Genomic DNA, 19,224 nt, shown 5'->3' with positions numbered 1-19,224 from the left:
GTGCTTTTAAAAATTAGGCTCCTGAGAGAAAGAGGGTGGGGAGGGGTGGCACAGAGGGAGAGAAACATGAACCTCCTCTGGCGAGAAATTTTGAGTTGGCTTATGTTGTACTACATTGAACACCTTTAACTAAAGAAAACAAACAAATAAACAAAAACAACTCCCCAAATACAAACAAACAACTCCCCCCAAAAACAAAAATAAAACCTTGTATCCTGGTATCCTGTTGGCACTGGTCTACAACATTTTGTGTCAGCAAACTCTCCAGAATGAAGACATTTTTCTTCATAAACTCCCACCTCCTGAGTAGGTAAGTATCTAATCTCCATCTTGTCTCCTGCCAATCAGAAAGGAACCTAAGATTTGATTCCCTGAGCAGACCCCAACTTTTTGCCAGGTGCTTACTTTCCAAATATAGAAATAAATACATCTCTAGGGAATTTGTCATCTTGAACAAGAGAGCACATAGGGAAAAAGAAAAGAAATAAAAAGGTGAAAGAAAGCATCTTCAGTACTTGGTATCATGTCTATCGTTGCTCCTTACCTCTCTTCATCCACATGGGCAGCTAAACCTGCTTTCAAAGAAGTCCAAACATGTCTTGTGTCTGACTGACTGAAGTCATGATGGAGATTAGATACTCTTCTGCAAATGATGGGAGCAGGGATCTGACACTGCAACTTCCATGAGCCAGTACTATAACCATCAGCCTGGGGAACGGGATGTATGTATTCTCCTTGTTTCCATGAATAGGGTTCAAATGTCCTGGTTTTGCTCCAAAATAAAAAATGGAAACTTTAGAAGTTTCCATGAAATGGGTTGTTTTTCTGATCAAGTGTAAAATTAATTAATAATAAATTAGTTATCACATTTACAGAATCAAGGACATATGGGCTGAGGATGAAAAATACTCACAATTAGACTTAGGAGAAAGCTCAAATGCCTCTTACACTATGTAATTATAAAATGTACTATAGAACTCATTAGTCATTGCTATCTTTTTCTGCAAATGGAAATGATGACAATAAATAGAATGCCAGCTTTTCACTGCTCTACTTGAGTGGGGTCAAGATTTTGCTCACTGATCCTATCCATTTTGTACACACATTTGCATGAAGACATTCACCTCTCATTTCTGTGCAGGTGATAGATTTCTAAACTGGAAAAGTTTTCTCCTGCAAAAACATTTGTTTTCTTTCTTTCCTTTTTGAGGTCGGAAATATGACAAAAATGGAAACTTAGACCCTTGGTGGACAACTAACTCTGAAGAAAAATTTAAAGAGAAAACAAAGTGCATGATTGATCAATACAACAATTACTACTGGAAGCGAGCTGGCTTATATGTATGTAAACCATCATTGACTGAAAACAGGCGTACATTAGGAGTTTTGGTTGCTGTGCCTTTTTTTTTTTTTAAGTTCTCTTTTTATAAATCCCAGTGTATTGGGATATTAGGCTCTCAACTTCATTTCTCACAACAAATGATTTTTTGAAGTGAATAATTGTGTTAAAAATTGTCTGTCAGGTTTGATTAGTCCAGTCAAATACCACTATCCACATCCAGGTGACAGGGTTAAACCACTTCTCCCCATCACATTGTTTTGGATTCAGAGGAAGAGGATGAAGCCACTCAGCAGGGCTGGTCTAATTATTGTGAGCATGTTAAATGTCTTCTGAAAATGAGGTCCGTAATGAAAACTGAGCAGTCACTCTTTTTAGAAAGAATATAATAGCATGTTTTATAGATTTCTTTAACACTTCTGCCTGTTATTTATTGTGGTTATAAAATGGATGCATAAACCCTACTTTATTTCAGATTGAACTCTGGCAATTTCTTCCATGCATGCACACAGACCCCATTTGTATGTCTAATCAAAGGAGTATGATAGCAGTAGCTCATAGAAAAGGATTGAGAAAGAAAGTACAAGCGAATGGTTTCTGTTTGATTCTTTATCAGAGCTATGGGCTTCCCTGAAAATGTACACATTATATATATATATGTCCAAAATGAAGATAAATAGGATAAATACCAGACTTTCAGAAATGAATAGCTGAAATTCCAGTAATGTTGGCTGGGACATGATTTTAATCTTAAGTTTCAGGAAAAAATACATACTGAAATCCCCACTCAATTCTATCACCTCTATTTACATTTTAGAAATACTGTTTCATCTTTACCTTTCAAGAATAGAGAGGTCGCATGGAATGCTCAGCAATAATTTTAACACTTTTCCCAGGCTTCTTCTGTTAGTCTCAGAGACAATGAAGCCATGTTGTGGTCCAGTCTGAAGTCCAGCAAGTCAGACTTGAAGTATTTGCTATAAACTAATTTACAAATAAAAATTCTCAGGCTCATTCCTGAATATATGTAGGACAAAAAACTGTCAATACAAAAGTGCCACTTAAAGAAGGTCATTAAAACCTTCCCCAGGGATGTGGCTGAGCCCTTTCCATGCCTCTGCCACTGGCTTAGCCATCCCCTTCTTCTCCTGCACTGTCTCTTGAGGTGAGGTAGGTCTGAATTTCTTCTCCAGTGTAGCTACTGCCTTTGAAGTCCATGAATGGGCTTACTAGAGAGATCCTGTTACCCACAACCTTGTCATCCCATTTCCACAGGATAACCAAAAGCACTTTTTAGATGATAGAAAAATCTTCATATTTTCTGCCATATTTTATAGCTTTAGAGCTATGCAAGCAAAGATCTTTTTTTTATTTTTGCCTTTCACTTACATAAATAGTCTGCAGGTCTTTTACCTCTGTATGAATATTTTTCATGGATCAAGAAACCTATTTACTCTTCTTCCTTCTCTTCTGATTTACAATAAAAATGTCTGCAGAAGAGAAGTGTAATGAAAGAAAAAGTGGATATAGAAATAGCTTCAGAGTGCAATAATCACACAAAGTCATCTCATCAAATAAAGGGCTTATCGTGGTCCCTGAGCCCTGTCACAAACTGCACAGACTAGTCTCAAATACTTGATCCAGAGATGCCTGAGGTCAGCAGAAAGACTTCTTCCACTTATTAAAATGACCTGTGGCCCAAGTGCCACTGTGAGGTTACTCTCATCTTACACTCCAAATCAGTCTCCTTCACAAACCCACTGCAAGGAAAGGCCAAAAAAGAAGGCAGCTGGTGTGTTTGAAAGTTCCCTGGTGTCCCAGCAGCTTTTCTCCTAAAAGCTTCTCTTTCACCTCCATCTCCAGCCTCCTGAGGGGAGGGGAGAGCTGACAGGAAAGGGTTGGCCTTTCCTCTAATGCTCCCCTTTCTCCCTTGTTGCACTCTTGGGTGTAACATTGTACCCAAGGCATCAAGCCACTTGTTTTGAGGCCAATCTGGGTGCTCATCTGCACTGAGCGGTGGGGCACAGGTACGTAGCTGTGTCCTGGATCTTTTTACCTTTTCTGCTCTGTTTGCCCCCCTTTTAGCATCCTGGAACTAAGGTGAGCCCACTATACTGATCCCTGTGGCATGGGAAAGCCTACAACTGCAGGCCATCATTGACCTTCATAGCTCTGCTCAAAACTCTGCTCAATTATCTTGCTTATTCAAGGCATAATAGAGAGCAAAACTGCTTAATTACAATTACAGTTGCTAACACTAAGACCTTAGTAGGTTGGGTGAGCAGAGGTAAGCTGATCTAGCAGAAATTAGGATTTGTTCACAGTGGTATTGCACTTGATAGTGCCAGGAGGCTGGATTTCTCACAAAGTTTATGTAGTGCTGCTTCTTGAAATATATCCTTGTTGCTATTACTCTTGCTCTTGGAATCAATACCAGAGAGAAGCAAAAGGAATCTTCTTCGCAGATATTTTTAGAGCACTGAATATACTATCAATATTAATTCTGCCTCCGACAGTTATTTTTAATTATGCTTATGTTATGACTTAAAAGTTATTTTAGTATCCCAGTATTATATGAAGAGTTATGTAGAGAAATAAATATAACCTTTTAGATAAAAGTTTAAAAAGAGACTACTGGATCTCACATGTAACCAGATAAAAACAGTCCTCGGGGGGAAAATTACTGATGCTCAGATCAAAGATCAGGGGCTGGATTCTTGAGTGCATTTTATCTACTATATTTTGTGCTACATAGATCTAGGACCAGAGCCAGGATAACTTATCACAGAAAATTTTTTACTGACAGTTTTCCCATTGAAACCCCATTTTCTTAACCAAAGTTATGATTGTTGAAATTGGCTGAGGTCATTCTCTCCTTGTTTTACTTTTTCCCATTCTTGAAGTTGATCAAGAAGGAAGTTCAGAAACGGGTCAAATGACTGATGTTCTTTCGTTCTGTCAGGTGAAAGGGAAGAGGACTTTGGCAGAAAACATTGCAGATAATGGAGGTTTGAGAGAAGCTTTCAGGGTAAGCAGTCGAAAAATATCTGAAGCATAGTAGTACGAAAAAAAGCTGTGGTTATCTTCATGTTGCTGAAAGGCACTTAGTATCTCTTTCTTATCAGGCATACAGGAAATGGATTACAGAAAAGAGGGGAGGAGAAGAAGAGCCTTTACTGCCAGGCCTTGAGTTCACACACAACCAGCTTTTCTTTCTGAGTTATGCCCACGTGAGTAGCACAAATGTTTTACAAGTCCCCATTTATTAACCTGCACAATGTGCAGTGCAGAGATGAGCCTGCTTTGTTTCAACAATCCACATGATCCAAACCCAGACTTTTCAGAATATAAGCAGAGACTTTTCACAGGACTATTATTTCTTTTCTCTTTTTCTCTTTGTCCTCATCTATCCATTGTACCAGAACTGCTGAAATTATTTTTGTGTTTGTACAGTGTTGTTACAGCAACTTTCTTTATTCTTGCTACTTCCCTCCACTAAGGGTCTTCTTGTGAGTATTGAGTCCTTAGCCTCCTTCAGTTTTCCCAGTTTTCAACTTCCCAGATTTCTGGTGCTTGCAATACACAGCAGTTTCTAACTGTTTCCACCACAGATTCCTGTTGAAAATGTACCACCACTATTTGTTACTGTTAATGTTGTTCAATGAAACTAAGCAGCAGTGAAGAGAGTCTTAGTTTATTTTTTCCCATCTATACACTAAATATGTTGTAACAAAACTTTGATAAGGAGTGTGAATTTTTTAGAAAAAATGTAGAGCAGGACAGGATCAGAAATTATTTATTTGGTTAAACAAGTTGGGACAAACTCCCTATATGAGAAGTAAAAGTTAGACTATAAAACTTTGCGCACCAGTTGAAGGAATGAAATCATCCCAAACTGAAGAAACAGCACCCAATGCAACCAGTCCTGGATGAAAATCATTTCTCTGCTGAGAGTCAGTGTAGCAGCCTATGGGCCTGTGGCAATTTCAGTTTGACAACACTGAGCAGAGAAAGGATTCCACTTTGGTAGTTTATGCTGAATTAAGTTTCATACTGTGTGGATTTTTCTCCAAGAAATTTTCGAAGCTATAGGATTATTACAGGACCACTGCAGCAATTACGTGTCTGGTGGACCCTCATAGGGGAGGCACATGCGCAGTGAGAGCAGGGTATTCAAGGTACCCTTGAGCTCAGCCTATTTCCACAGAGCTCCAGAAACTGAATAGACTTATTCAAACTGTCAGGGCTGTCCAGCCAGACAAAATTGCACTGAAGTCCACTGAAATCCTATGGGCTATCTGGCTTAAAGGATTTTGTCAATAGGAACATTCAATGCAGGGAGTTGGGTAAGGCAGGGGCAGCTTAAATGAGATTTTTTCATGCAATGGATACAACATAAGAGGGATTATTCAGCTGTGCAAATATTCTGTCTACCCTGTTTTGTAGTTAGTTACAATTGGGTTAAGTATCTTATCAGAATTAGTGAATTAGGGAACACTGATGGAAATGTGGAAAATATGTAATTTCAAAAGAAACTGACATTTCAGCATGGAATAAATATGTCAGGTAATATATCTTCAAGTCTAGAGATGATAAGCATCATTTTATGTACCTTTTATAAAAATGACATAGCTTTGAGACCAAGAAGAATGCTTGGTAATTATTAAGGTGTGAGATGCTGCAGCATAAGCTGAAAAGCAAGCTACCATTATAGAGAACTTCAAAAAAAGAATTAGTAAAGTGGCTGTGATTAGATGATGGGATAGAGTGGGTAGAGAAAAACAGTGGGTGGATCCATTAGAGGATTTGAAAAACAAGAGAATATACCAACAGAAAACCGCAGGTTAGCAAAGGTGAGACAAAGCAGGAATTTATGGTGTCTTTCCCTTTAATGCATTCTGTCAGTAATAGGCATCTTAAGAACACTGACATTACATTCTGCTTTACTTACAAAGTCATCTCAGATAATGTACCTGTTTCTTTTTTTTATATTTTATTAGGTAAGATGCAACTCCTTTAGACCAGAATCTGCGAGGGAGCAAATATATACTGGAGCTCACAGCCCTCCACAGTTCAGGTAGTGCAAATAATGTATTTCCTCAGTATACATACAGAATCAATCACTGCAGAACAGAAGTGCTGAAATTTAGCATTTTAAGAGGGGGGTAAGAGCAAGCACAAAATTGGACTGTGCTGTTGGTTTAGATTGAAATTGAACTGGTTTTATTAGCTTATCTTTCACTGTTACAAATGCTCTTCTGTAAAATTGAGGAGCTTGCATCTACCTTCAAAAGCATTTGAACCAGAATGCAGCCTGATCCCTATGATGTTCTGTAGTCATGACCTGAGTATGTAAAATGCCTCATCTATCACTTTCTTTCCCTAAGCAGTTCTAGTTTAGAAAACAGCGAATATTAGGAGCGTCCTTGATTTAATCTGCCTGAGTTCATTAAAAGCTTCTAAGTGACTACCTTGAATTATATTGATAATGCAAAGCAAAACATGCCCTATAAATTTGGTTTGAGACTATACTCTTCCATTGACCTTCAAGTGACACTTTACTTGAAGGAGCTGTGATAGCCCAGAGTAACTGTGCCTTTCCCCAAAAGGCCTCCCACAGGCTCCCCTAACCACAGACACTCATGAACTCCAAGGAGAGGTTGGAAGGGGGAAATTTTAAAGATTACATAGGAGTTAGGAAGCCAGAGTTTATTTCTCAGCCTCTTCACAGAGTTTGTGTGACCAAGAACAAGTTGTTTCTGTTGGGATTCATGTCAGTCGTATTTACTTAACTAAGAATTGTATGTTTGCCCTCAGTCAAGTGCTACATCACCTCTTTATTTGGAGGAAGGATGTTAACTCCACAAGCTGATTCTGATTCATAGTGGAAGTGTCTCCAATACAGTACTCTCTCTCTCTGTCTCTCTCTCTCTATGTTTATATATACATATATATAATCTTTCATCAGGTAATAAATTTAAATTACTTAGACTCTGCAAGTACATCTTTCTATTGATTACCAAGGGAGCTCAGGGTAACCTGTTCAGGGAAAGGTGCCTCTACTATAAATCAGTGGGATGAAATCCAGACAGCCCACTCTGATTTCACAGTTAATGTGTGGCAATATCAAACCATGGGTAGAAAAGTGGCATGCATGCACACATAAAGATATTTCACTAGATAGATTCTGGTTTTATTTCTTTTTAATTGGCAGATTTTCAGTATTAACATGTTATGGGAAGCTGGCTGACATGATCCAAATGAAACCACTGCCAGCGCAACCTCAGTGTGTGCTTACATGCACATGCCTGTTGGACTGCAGCATCTGGCAGGTGCTGGAAGAAGGATTTCAATGTGCAAGGCTACTGCTGATCTCTCACCCTTGCTGCCAAGGGTTAGATTAGAAAATTGTTCTAGAGGACATAGTATTACAAAACGCATTTGTTTTTCACTGAGTTTCTAGAAAAGCAAGATGCTTCTCAAAGCACCACACAAAATAAGATTGTCTTCCTATTAGCTTTAACTGGCAGTGCTTCTCCTGAACTTTTTGGTTTCATTTGTGGAAAAATTATATGAAAGCCTGAAAATTCAACCTGAAGTGAACACACTGAAACACTTGCAGACCTGTAGTGTTTAACAGAAGGCAAGCTGCATGGTCACCCCTTTTCTCTTTGCAGAGTTATTGGAGCCATGAGCAACTTTGAAGAGTTCCGTAAAGCTTTCAATTGCCCAAGGAATACGACGATGAACCGAGGAGCAGAATCCTGCCGGCTGTGGTAGATGTTCCTTCCAGGTCTTCTGTCAACAGGAGTCTGCAATGTGAACTGCTGAGCTCAAGACCACTGCTAGAGTTTCAGAATAATGTTCTGAAATCTGGAGAGGTGTTACTTCAAATGCATCTTCCTTATCCATGTTGATGACCAGCATGGATCTAATCATCCCTGTTTAGAACCTAGAAACATTCCAAATAGAAGAGGTTTCCTTTAATGATAATAATAAAAAGTAACTCATTTTATCCATAAAACTACTCCTGCTCATCTGCAGTTGCATTGCTTTTGATGGATAACTGCCATTATCAATTCTAATTCCTGATTTATAGTTGAGCAAGAGGTAAATGCTAAAATTCAGTTTTAATCTACTGCTCTGCAGGGGTGCTGTGCAGAATGCTCCTACACAAAATTTATTCTTTCCGGATGAAGAAATTCATGAGACCTGCTATAAAGTCAAATCTGATCCACTGAGTGATACAACATTTTCATAACTTAAACTGTCACAGCCCAGCATGCCATAAACGATGTTGTGTGATGTAAAGACACAAGACTTTATATAAATTCAGTTTAATATGTCAGATTAGTGCCTCAGGTTTTGGAACAGTTTCAAGATGAGGTAGTAGTATCCATCTGCTACAACTAAAACACAAAGGATACTTGTCAGATTGTGGCCTCCTCTAATTTTAGAACAGCTTATGATAAAAATCAATGTATGATGAAAATCAAAGGCTTGCAGAGGGAATTCCCAACACCATGATACTCATAAATATTGCAGCATGTATTCCTGTTCACAATGTGGGTAGTTTTTTTCCCAGGGGTGGTTTTTACCTTGTGCTGAAGATAGCTTTAGCTACATCTATTTTTTAAGCCTGAAATACTATACCACTTGTAAGTTATGGGTATTTTAGTGTTGGGTCTTACAGAGGATTGTAAGTAGAGTGCATCTTTGCCCTCATGTTCTGGATGGAGCAGGATGATTTGTGATTTTAAAGAAAGAAGAATATGCGACAGAAAAACAGATTACCAGCAGCATTTGACTTGTCTGGATAAAAAGAGCAATTTAGGAATAGAGGACTTATAAATACACTAAAAATGCAGGCCAGTTGAGTCTTTAATTTGATTTCTAACAATATTCATGAAAGCACATTTTATTGAAGAGAAAAACTTTAACATATAACTGTTACTGGGGGACACACACACAAAACAACTCTTTTCTAACAGAAAGATACTTATTTAAGTGATATATATTTATACCTTGTACATTAATTCATTTTTACATGGTGGAATTTCTTTAGATTTAATTACTGCAAATCCATATAGGTCTCTGTGTATATGCACTTTTATATATATATATACAAAAAATATAAATTCTTTTATATGCCTAAAGTTTATTTTATCAGTATAGAAATGTTAGTAAGATTAACTTTTTTTACAAGGAGTTGTCAAATATTGTTGGATAAAGAATTGGATGGTCACAGGGTAGTGATCAATTGGAGGGTAGTGATCAATGGCTCAGAGTCCTGATGGAAATCACTGAAAAGTGATGTCCCTCAGGGGTCCATATTTGGACCAGTGTTATTTAATAGCTTAATTAATGACATAGACAAAAGGATCAAATGCACCTGCAGCAAGTTTGCAGATGACACCAAACTGAGTGGTGTGGTTGCCACACTTGAAGGATGGGATGTCATCCAGAGGGACCTGAACAAGCTCAGGAAGTGGGCCCATGGAGATCTTGTGAAGTTTAACAAGTGCAAGGTGCTGCACCTGGATTGGGGCAGCCCCCATTATCAATACAAGAGGATGAACAGATCAGGAGCAGCCCTGTCGAGAAGGACTTGGTGCTGCTGGTGGGTGACAGGCTGGACATGACCTGGCCATGTGCATTTGCAGCCCAGAAAGCCAGTTGTATCCTGGGCTGCATCCAAAGGACTGTTGCCAGCAGGTTGGGGGAGGGGATTCTGTCCCTCTATTCCACTCTGGTGAGATCCCACCTGGAGAATTACATCCAGCTCTGGAGTCCCCAGCACAGGAAGGACATCGACCTGTCGGAGCGAGTCCAGAGGAGGCCACCAATATGACTGGAGGGCTGGAGCACCTCTGCTATGAGGAAAGGCTGAGGGAATAGGGATTGTTCAGCCTGGAGAAGAGAAAGCCTTGAGGTGACCTATTTGCAGCTTTCCAGTCCCTGAAGGGAGCCTACAAGAAGGCTAGAGACATACTATTTACAAGGGACATTTAGTGACAGGAGAAGGGGGAATAGTCTCAAACTGAAAGAAAGCAATTTTGTATTAGATATTAGGAGGAAGTTCTTTGCTGTGGGGGTGGTAAGACACTGAAACAGGAAGTCCAGAGAAGTTGTGGATGCTGCATCCCTGGGAATGTTCAAGGTCATGTTGGATGGGGCTCTGAGCAACCTGGTCTAGTGGAAGGTAGTGGGTTGGAATTAGATGAACTTTAAGGCCTTTTACAACACAAACCATTCTATGATTTTATGATCGTCCATCAGTCAAGGTGGAGGAAGGTTTACGGAAGCTAGGTAACTGAAGCAAATGGGATTATTTTCTTATGTTTCTTTAGAAAGAAGTGGGACATAATGGAAACATAATTTATGGAAAAAGACAGGATTTCAAACTACCTTCTAGTGTGAAAGAAGCAGACATTCCTAAACTCAAGGCTCTATTGACCCTTTTTGGAAACAAAATATTAGGGTTTGGAACCAGAACATTCTTTTATCAATTTTCCCGGAAAAAGTCAAAGTTTTCTTAAGAGGAAAAGCATTTTTGCTTCCTTCATGCTAGCTCTGTTCCTGAGTTCCATGGATTACAATTTATCATTTGAATTGCCACTTTTTCTAGAGGTAGTTTTCACATAAATTGTGATGGCAGTATTTTCATAGACCTTTTCCTCGAACGAGCAGGTATTGGTCTTCAGCAAAGGGATACTGTTTGCCTGGTAATGGGAAAGTTCTTTAGCAAATTGAGTGCTGTAGTGACTTCATTTCTGTGCTCATATGAGCACTGACACAACTTGATGTTGATTGCTTTGGATCAACAGCACAAAGTTCAGGGTCAACATCCTGGCCCCATTAAAGGTAGTACCAATACGGTTGTTGTCCTCAGAAAAGTCAGGACATCAACTCAAACACTTATCTAAATTTGCTAAATTATTGGACTATGCAAAGATGGTTTCACAACAGTTGACTTTAAATTTTCTAATTTTATCTCTCAAATCAGAGATGCATTTGCAAAAACTCTTCTCTCATGGTTATTTTCCAGTGAGGCAGATTCTGTCTTTTGTTGTTTATAGTGTTGTTTTTCTGTATTGGATAGCGATTTCTTCTAAATGTCTGACATTTCTTGCCTTAAATGTCACTCTTCCTGCTCCTTGCTAGGCTCAGGTCTTTCATGTTTAATACCAAGGATTTTTGAACTGTGGTATGTGTATTCCCAACAGCAAAGTAATCACTGCAAACTCTTTCATCCTTGCTAGGATATCTCCTGTAGGAGGCAGGAGGCAGGTTCTGGGCTGGGGGGATATAGGAAGCTGAAGGGTTTGAGGGAAAGGCACTAGAAGAGAAGAAGAAAGCACATGACCAGATTTTGTACCCTGATTTTAGCAGTTGAGATGGCACCTACACACTGCCAGGAAAGTCAGAAGTCCCTGCTGCTGATGGTACACTCATTGGTAGTATCCTAGTTTGGGGAATCCTTGCTGTTGACTGAGGTTTTCAGTGCCTTGAGCTTAGGTCTTGCATATGTCCACACAAGGATCCTGGTCTGCCTCACCTGCCTGCTTTTTACTTCAAACCAAACAGCTGATTATGCAATTTACAGTTCACTTTGTAGTAAGATACTTTCATATCATTTGCAAAGCAAAGCGGAAGGTAATTAAACGTGATAAAACTTTTATCACCAAGGACAGCCAAGACATTAGTGATGGTTTGTGAGGGCTCTTCCCATTTTCTCTCTTTTATTGGACTACTTGGCTATGCTTTGTTTTCCTGTTGTGCCTCCTGGGTCTATGCTAGCGGTGCCTTGCTGTGTTGCACTCAGGTTCACTTATTATATCTATGCAAAAGGATCCTTCATCATACATATATTTTTTCTAGAGCTTTTAAATTGTTACTTTTTTCAATTGCCAGTAATATTGTGAAATGCTTCTTCCTGTTAGCTCAGTAATCTTCCATTTCAGTGACCAGGAGGGGAAGGATCACCTATGAACAAAACATTTTTATCTGTGTAAATCTGAAGAGATATTTTTCTACTGTGTAGACATAAAGAAACAACCTCCACTCCTGCCCCATGTCCCCTTCTTCAGGTCCTAGAAATATGGAAACATTCTATTCTAGTTTAGTCTAGTCTATTCCTTCTTTTTCTGCATTAATCCTGAAATGCAAAACCACCGCCTTATACACTGTGAGTATTTCTGCTGATCCTATTGTGAAGGAATTAGCTTTACACGAGTAGCTCTTTGAAAAGGCAGCTGTGCTATTCACCCATGTAAACTGCTTAGGTACATAAACAATGTCCAAGCTGGGTCTGGATGCTGAAGGACAAAAAATTCAGGTGCATTATAAAACTCTGCCTCATGCCCTGTGCAGAGGGACTTCACCATTCTTTAGGTTGAAATGCTATCATGACTCTAATTGGTTGAATTATTTATGAAATAATCAGACAGGTTTGCATATAAGTTTTTATTGTTATATGCATTGTTATGTCAACTTTTCATTGAGTATTATACGGAGAATTATACAAAGTTAAAAGGCCTTTTCTGTTTAATTCTTTTGAATCTGGATTTTTATTTGATAGTCAGCCTATTGTACATTTTAATTTTTCTTTTTGCATACTGTATTGATTGACCATTTTAAAGACAATTATGTTAGCCAATAAAAGCTGAAGTGATGAAGAATTTTCCTATGCTCACAGTATGGCAAGAGCTGTTTGGCTTGGCACTGTCCAACTCTACAATGTTACTTCTGTAATATATAGTCTTAATGAAATGTAATAAAGAGCATAATGATGTGGCCCCAGGTTCTCCAGACTACTATTACTGCTTGACAGGCTGAGAAGGACCTCCTCTCTTAGAGAGTTGCATAGTCATCCTCAGCCAGTGTTTATTAAGCTCCACTTGCCCTCATTACCCTGCTGGAGGCAATTAAAATGAACATACAATGAGCTGCTGGGGACAGGACTGCATGCTGAAAAAATTGCAGAAGGCCAGAACGCCTTCCCCAAGTCCATGCCTGTCTCAGCCCGTTCTTTGCTTTTCAGTTGCTATTAAGCATTTTCTGGAAGTGTTTTTGATAGGATAGCCCTTGTGCCATGCCTGAGTTTGAACTTCAGCTCAGTGCACCCTGTACTTCATGAGCCTGACCGGGCACTTGTCAAGGGCTGTTTGGGCACAGGGATTGGGCCAAGGCCTTATACATGACCAACTTGGCTTTTCTGGGCTAAGTGCCCCATTCTTGAGCTCTGTCCAGTTTCCTGACACTGCTTGGGTGGCCATAAGCAGTGGTACTGGCTCACTTCAAGACAGCATACAGCCTATGAACATCAAGGAACATTTGTGCCTGGTGGGCACAGTGGCTGATGCTGGCCTTGCTGCATCTCTAGAATGATGCTCAGTGGTGACACAGCCTCTCTACGCAGCTCTTGGGTTTGGGGTGGCAGGGAGATTTTGTCTTCAAAAGCCTGCATCAGTTCTGTCACCTACTGTACCATGCAGCCTTACAGCATTTCAATGGGCAAAAACAAAGGTTTCTGTGGAGGAGGATGAATGAACAAAGCAAAGGTTGGGGTCGGAGAATGAAACCAGCCTCAGCACAAGGAAAATGTCTTGCTTAACTCTCATGGGTTTATCAGCATCTTGGAAAGATACTTTAACAATGTCTATAGCTTGCCCTGAGGAATTCAGAGTTTAACTGCTGCAGCAAAAGCCTGCTTCACTAATCAGACAATTTAATCCCATTTAAAGTGTAATATATATTAATAAAAAAGAAAAGAAATTAAAGATACCCGTGGGATTCCTCAGCACTGCATTATATTTTATTAAATATAACATCAAAGTTGGAAGTTACTGAGAATCAAGATAATGTGTAACGCTAAATTGTGATCAAAGAAAGAGATATAATGATATAATTTTAATCATCCATAAGCACCAAAGCTGAAACAGCTCTCTGTACCAGGTTAAACACATACACAGATGCATACAGTAACTGCAAACTTAAATGCACATTTTTCAAAATGTCTCTGAAAGTTTTATCACATCCATATTTACTGTCCAAACTGGTGAAAAAGTGACCTGCTTAACAAAGCTTGGGGAAAGCCTTCAAAAGGAATTTAAAACGTTTTCTACCACAAAGTTTATTTAACATACCAGCGCTGCTGTAAATAATGATTGGTTTGGTTGTTTTATACGGATGATGCATAGTCCTCTTCTGAAATGTGAGCAGCAGATATTTCATTATAGGAATCTGAAAAAAACATGATGTCACATCCTCTTCAACACCAGGAAAGTATTTGGGTAAAACCAGGAAAAAAAATTATGTTCTCAAATACAACAATTAGGGAAACGCGAGCATATGCCATGATATGCAACAAGAAATAAAAAGTTCTTATAGAAAAGGCAGTTGCCAAACTGGGCTAGGGGAATGGTTTACAAACTTGACAAATAATTTCTACTGGGAGGAAAGCCTGAGGGCAGGAGACCTGTTTGCCTTCGTAACTTGTTGGGGAGTGTGTCTGTGTTATAGCTCAGTCCTTTAGTGGGGCTCAGCGCTGTGCATCCTCAGAGGTCACCCCAATGAGCCATGGGGCTTGAGGGGCTATTTACTTTCTCTTGGGCACCCAGGAAGGTTGTGTCTGCAATTCTGCCACTGATTTCTAGTTTTGTGCATCTTTTTTGTTCTTTTCACCAAAGCACGCATATCATATGAATCAACTAATCTCCATACCATGGCATTTTAACTGACAAAAGTGGTGCTTTTATAGGTCCATCTTGCAAAACAATGCAGTGCTGCTGCATCACAAAAACACCTGTGTCTTTTGTGGAATAGGGCTGCTCTTTATCAGACAACACATATGCTTTCATGTCATTCTGCTAGAACGGGGCATCAGTGGTTTGCACTGGAGAGAAGAGAGTAAAATATGGAGTGACCTCTGAACAGAATGATAAATAGAAATTAGAAACTCTTTAGTGTTGTAAATCAGTAAAAGATTTTATAAAACATTAGTACAACTACTGCTATAAAAGATTTTATGTGTATATATATATATATATGTATACACACACATATATATGTATATATATGGGCACAGCATGGGAAGTCCGTGCTATGTGCGTGTATGTAAAAATATCAGAAATATGAATTATTTTTAAACAAATAGAGTTTCAGGGTAAAATTCTGACCTCAGTGAGTTCATTGAGTGATAAATATCTGTGGGGCCAGCATTTTACTCCATCTGGATAACTGCACATAGAGTTTATTGACTTATAACTACTTGGAACACATATTTTCTTCTAGACAGAAAAAAATTTCTAGCCTCTGATGTTTTCAAAATCTGCCCTGTTCTCGGTCATTTGCACAGGACTGACTCTGTTTGCTCTTGTTTAGCAGATATTGCATTTTCATATTTTTAAACATTTTAAGGTTGCTTTATCACCGTTTCAGAATTGCAGAGCTGCTTTTTCAACTTGACTTCTCCAGATACGATCCTATTAATCATTAAACTCAGTGTTTCCTACTGAACTGAGTGTGGGCTTATTTATGACACTGAAGTGTTTTTGTTTGGTTTTGTCTCCATGATGAGACAGAAAAGTTTTGTGTTACTGGAGTTGGTGCCCGTGACAGGGACAGTGCTGCTGGGGTGTGTGGTGGCTGAGGAGGAGATGGGTGGTTTATCACAAGCACATAAAGCTGCTTGCCAAGAAGGCAGTGTGTACTTGCCCTGTGCACCTTGCACTACATCCAAGACATTAAAATGGTACCACTTAGCAAAACAAAGAAATCTTCTGTCCCAACCAAGAAATTAAAGTTAATTTCTCAGGAAAATCAAGAAGGTGGGAAAACTCAAGCCATCCTGATGACTGAGGCCAGTAATGAAAGCACCTGCATCTTGCTTGTGCAAACTCGAGCAGCGTTATAGCTGTGGGCATCTGCAGAACTGCCTCTCCCTGCGAGTGTGTCTTTCCCTTTGTTTTGAGATGATTCTCAAAAAAAAAAATCTCAAAAAAGCATCTCAGCTGGATGGGCTGAGTGAGGAACAAAACCCCTCACTATGGGGAGTGCAGCACAGTAGGAGGGCTTGGTAGGAAACAGGGCACCCCCATGCTGCCCAGAGAGGAATCATAGAATCACTTAGGCTGGAAAAGATGGTTAATCTAGTGCTGCCAAGTCCACCACTAAACCGTGTTCTAAATGCTATCTCTACATGTCTTTTAAATACCTTCAGCGATGGTGACTCAACCACTTTCCTGACGGAATCAGCAGCAGCTCCAGCGCCACTTCTCACTTTATCAATGGGTACAATGCTTCCTCCTCACTGTGTCAGGTATAACCCCATTCATTAAACCTTCTGCTTCCTTAGGGAAGCCTGCCTGTGCAAAAACAAATGAAATGGGGAAGAGGAAGGGGCTCGGCCCAGAAAGGTTTGCTTAAGCAGCTGGGCACACTTTGGTTTGCGTGAGCACTGACACAGGCAATGGCACGAGGACTGGTGTGCCACCTCCCCCTCTGCCAGGGTTCATGCATTCCCTCTCCCTCTCTGTGCATGTATGTAAAATGCATGTGTGTAGCACAAATGTGTGCAATGCCTGTGTGCGGTGTGTGTACACACAGTGTGCACGTGCAGTGCATGTGCACGGTGTGCTCTGCCCACCAGCTTCTCCTCATCACTTCTCCCTCACAAATCACAGCCAGGCAGCAGTGAGAAGCAAGCAGCATGGTCCTTTCCCAAGCCACCCCAGACGGGCTAATTCCCTGGAAGGCACAGCTTGCAGCAGCAGCAGCACTACCTCAACCCAGCGTCAGACAGGGGAAAGGTGTCAGGTCATGTTAGAGACAATATAAAAACATTTCTCCTCCCAGCCTGGGTTGAAATAAAATGTCATGGTCTGACTTCAGCTTAATAATTACTATTTCAGGTCTTCAATATAGGATAGAAGGGCAAAATATGGAACCTTTCTTTAGTGAACACTTTCATTCTTTCAGCTGGGTTTTCCTTTGTTCTGCCTCAGTTCAGTGACAGCCAGCAGCTCAGACCTGCTGGCACAGTAGGTCTTGCACAAACATGTGTTGAGACAATCACTGTGTCTGTATTCAGCGTGCTTATTCAGCTTTGTTTTAATAAATCCAGTAATAGACTTTCAGAGGCAATGAAGGGGAAAGAATAATTTGGAAACAAAGCTGTTGAAAAGAATACAATGCACACGCAGTAGAGAAGAGTGTGATTTTGGAGGTCTGTGCAGCTGTTTTATTTCTTTAGAGAATTTTGATCAACCTCATTACGCGGGGAAGCAAAGGGATTTTAAAACCAGTGTTGTGCTAATCAGTCAGTAGAGAAAACAAAGAGGCATTTTCCCTTTCTCCTATCCCTCACTTTTGTTTTCTCTCTTTCATGTGATTTTACAAGTGAAAGTGCTAGATTACCTAATTTTAATTAAAAAACTATTCATGCTGGGGTTTTGCTAGAGAAGCAATTTCAGTCTTTGTCCACTATATCATTTAATCAAAGATATCCTAAATGCTTTCAAGATTGCCATGGCTGCACCAATCTGATTACCATCAGTGTAATGGCTTTCCCAGTGGATTGGAAAAAACCTGTAATTGGACATGAGCCCATCCTTTCAAGTGGGATTAGGAGCTCTGATGCAGTCATCCCCTAAATTTCAGGGTCTGATGTTTTTGTCTTGCTCCTTGTGTATTTACTGCCACAAAGCAACCCTCCAGTGCCTTCTTTTGAGTTGAGCTATACAGGCACAGCCAGGAGAAGGAGCGTGGAGCTGCACTGCTGTGAGAGGTCACTTCTCTGTGTTATAGGGAGCAATTGGTGTCTGGTTAAACCTGGGCCTGACCCTACACCGTTCCTTATAAAAGAGAAATGTATGTGTGTGGTGGGAATTTGCTACCTGTCACTTCTAAGGGCTTTTAAATGGATTTATCCAACATCCTGCTCCTACCTACACACTCTCCCCAATGGCATGCAAATCAGGAACCTTAATCAAAGCATGAGGACCATTTTCCCTGCCTCAGGAGCCACCTTCTGCAGATCCCACCTGGAGACCTGGGGCTTTGCTCCTCTCCTGTCCTCCAGCCCTGCATCGTGCATCACCACACCAGCACCGCCTACTCACACAGCACTTCCTGCAGACCATCCACAAGCAGGACCTTTCATCACAGTGAAAACCTGGCCTCCCTGTGGTGCACCAGAGGAATGAGGAGCCTTCAGGAACACTCCTGTGAGCAACGGATCTCAGAAACCTTGAGAGATCACAGAATCACAGAATCAGCCAGGTTGGAAAAGACATCCAAGATCATCAAGTTCAACCCTTGATCCAACACTACCATGGTTACTAGACCATGGCACTAAGTGCTACATCCAGTTTCCCCTCCAGGGATGGTGAATCCACCACCTCCCCAGGCAGCCATTCCAATGTCTGATTACTCTCTCTGTAAAAATTTTTTTCCTAATATTAAAAAAAAAATTAAACTGATAAGAACAGATACTACACTTGATCTTAGCCAAAAGGCCGAGAAGTGATGTGGCACTTTATGTGCTGCCTTGCTCTCTGCCTGCTTTTATAGATAAAAAAAGTATTTGGTGCCTTCTGTCCGGAATTCAGAACTGCCCCTGTACACACCATTTTTACTCTGCTCTGTGATAGATGGATAACTCTAGTTCAAAATTTAGTTTTGTCTTTTCTGTCAATAATAAGGGTTCCCTAACTATTTTTCCAGCCCTCCCACAGCATCAAAACTTTTCAGAACCTAACTTGTAGTGGACTGGTGTAAAGTTATTCAAGTGTTTACATTGCCAAAAGCAATGGAAGTCCCAAAGAGGAATGTTTAACTTGGCTGGGAGAAGACCTGCATTGCATGGAGATCACAGGCACGGT

At 40.1% G+C, this 19,224-nt stretch overlaps 1 protein-coding gene and 1 non-coding gene across 2 annotated transcripts in view; one reads left to right on the top strand and one right to left on the bottom strand.

Annotated features, from left to right (window-relative positions):
* Nucleotides 1-13,137, top strand: part of PHEX (phosphate regulating endopeptidase X-linked) — a 100,592-nt gene extending 87,455 nt beyond the window's left edge. Inside the window, exons 18-22 of the mRNA XM_051794868.1 lie at nucleotides 1,211-1,341; nucleotides 4,302-4,367; nucleotides 4,465-4,569; nucleotides 6,340-6,416; nucleotides 8,017-13,137. Coding sequence (XP_051650828.1) covers nucleotides 1,211-1,341; nucleotides 4,302-4,367; nucleotides 4,465-4,569; nucleotides 6,340-6,416; nucleotides 8,017-8,119 — 482 coding nt within the window. The 3' untranslated portion in view covers nucleotides 8,120-13,137. The remainder of the gene's footprint in view (nucleotides 1-1,210; nucleotides 1,342-4,301; nucleotides 4,368-4,464; nucleotides 4,570-6,339; nucleotides 6,417-8,016) is intronic.
* Nucleotides 13,138-18,673: 5,536 nt separating this feature from the next.
* Nucleotides 18,674-18,870, bottom strand: LOC127474421 (U2 spliceosomal RNA). Its single transcript, XR_007905843.1, has one exon. It is a non-coding gene; the product is annotated as a U2 spliceosomal RNA (small nuclear RNA).
* Between the last annotated feature and the right edge of the window lie 354 nt (nucleotides 18,871-19,224).

Source organism: Manacus candei, unplaced genomic scaffold (assembly GCF_025592945.1).
Source record: "Manacus candei isolate 608988 ecotype Guabito, Panama unplaced genomic scaffold, ASM2559294v1 h1tg000041l, whole genome shotgun sequence".
Lineage (NCBI taxonomy): Eukaryota > Metazoa > Chordata > Aves > Passeriformes > Pipridae > Manacus > Manacus candei.
This window is presented reverse-complemented; position numbering and strand designations above follow the sequence as displayed.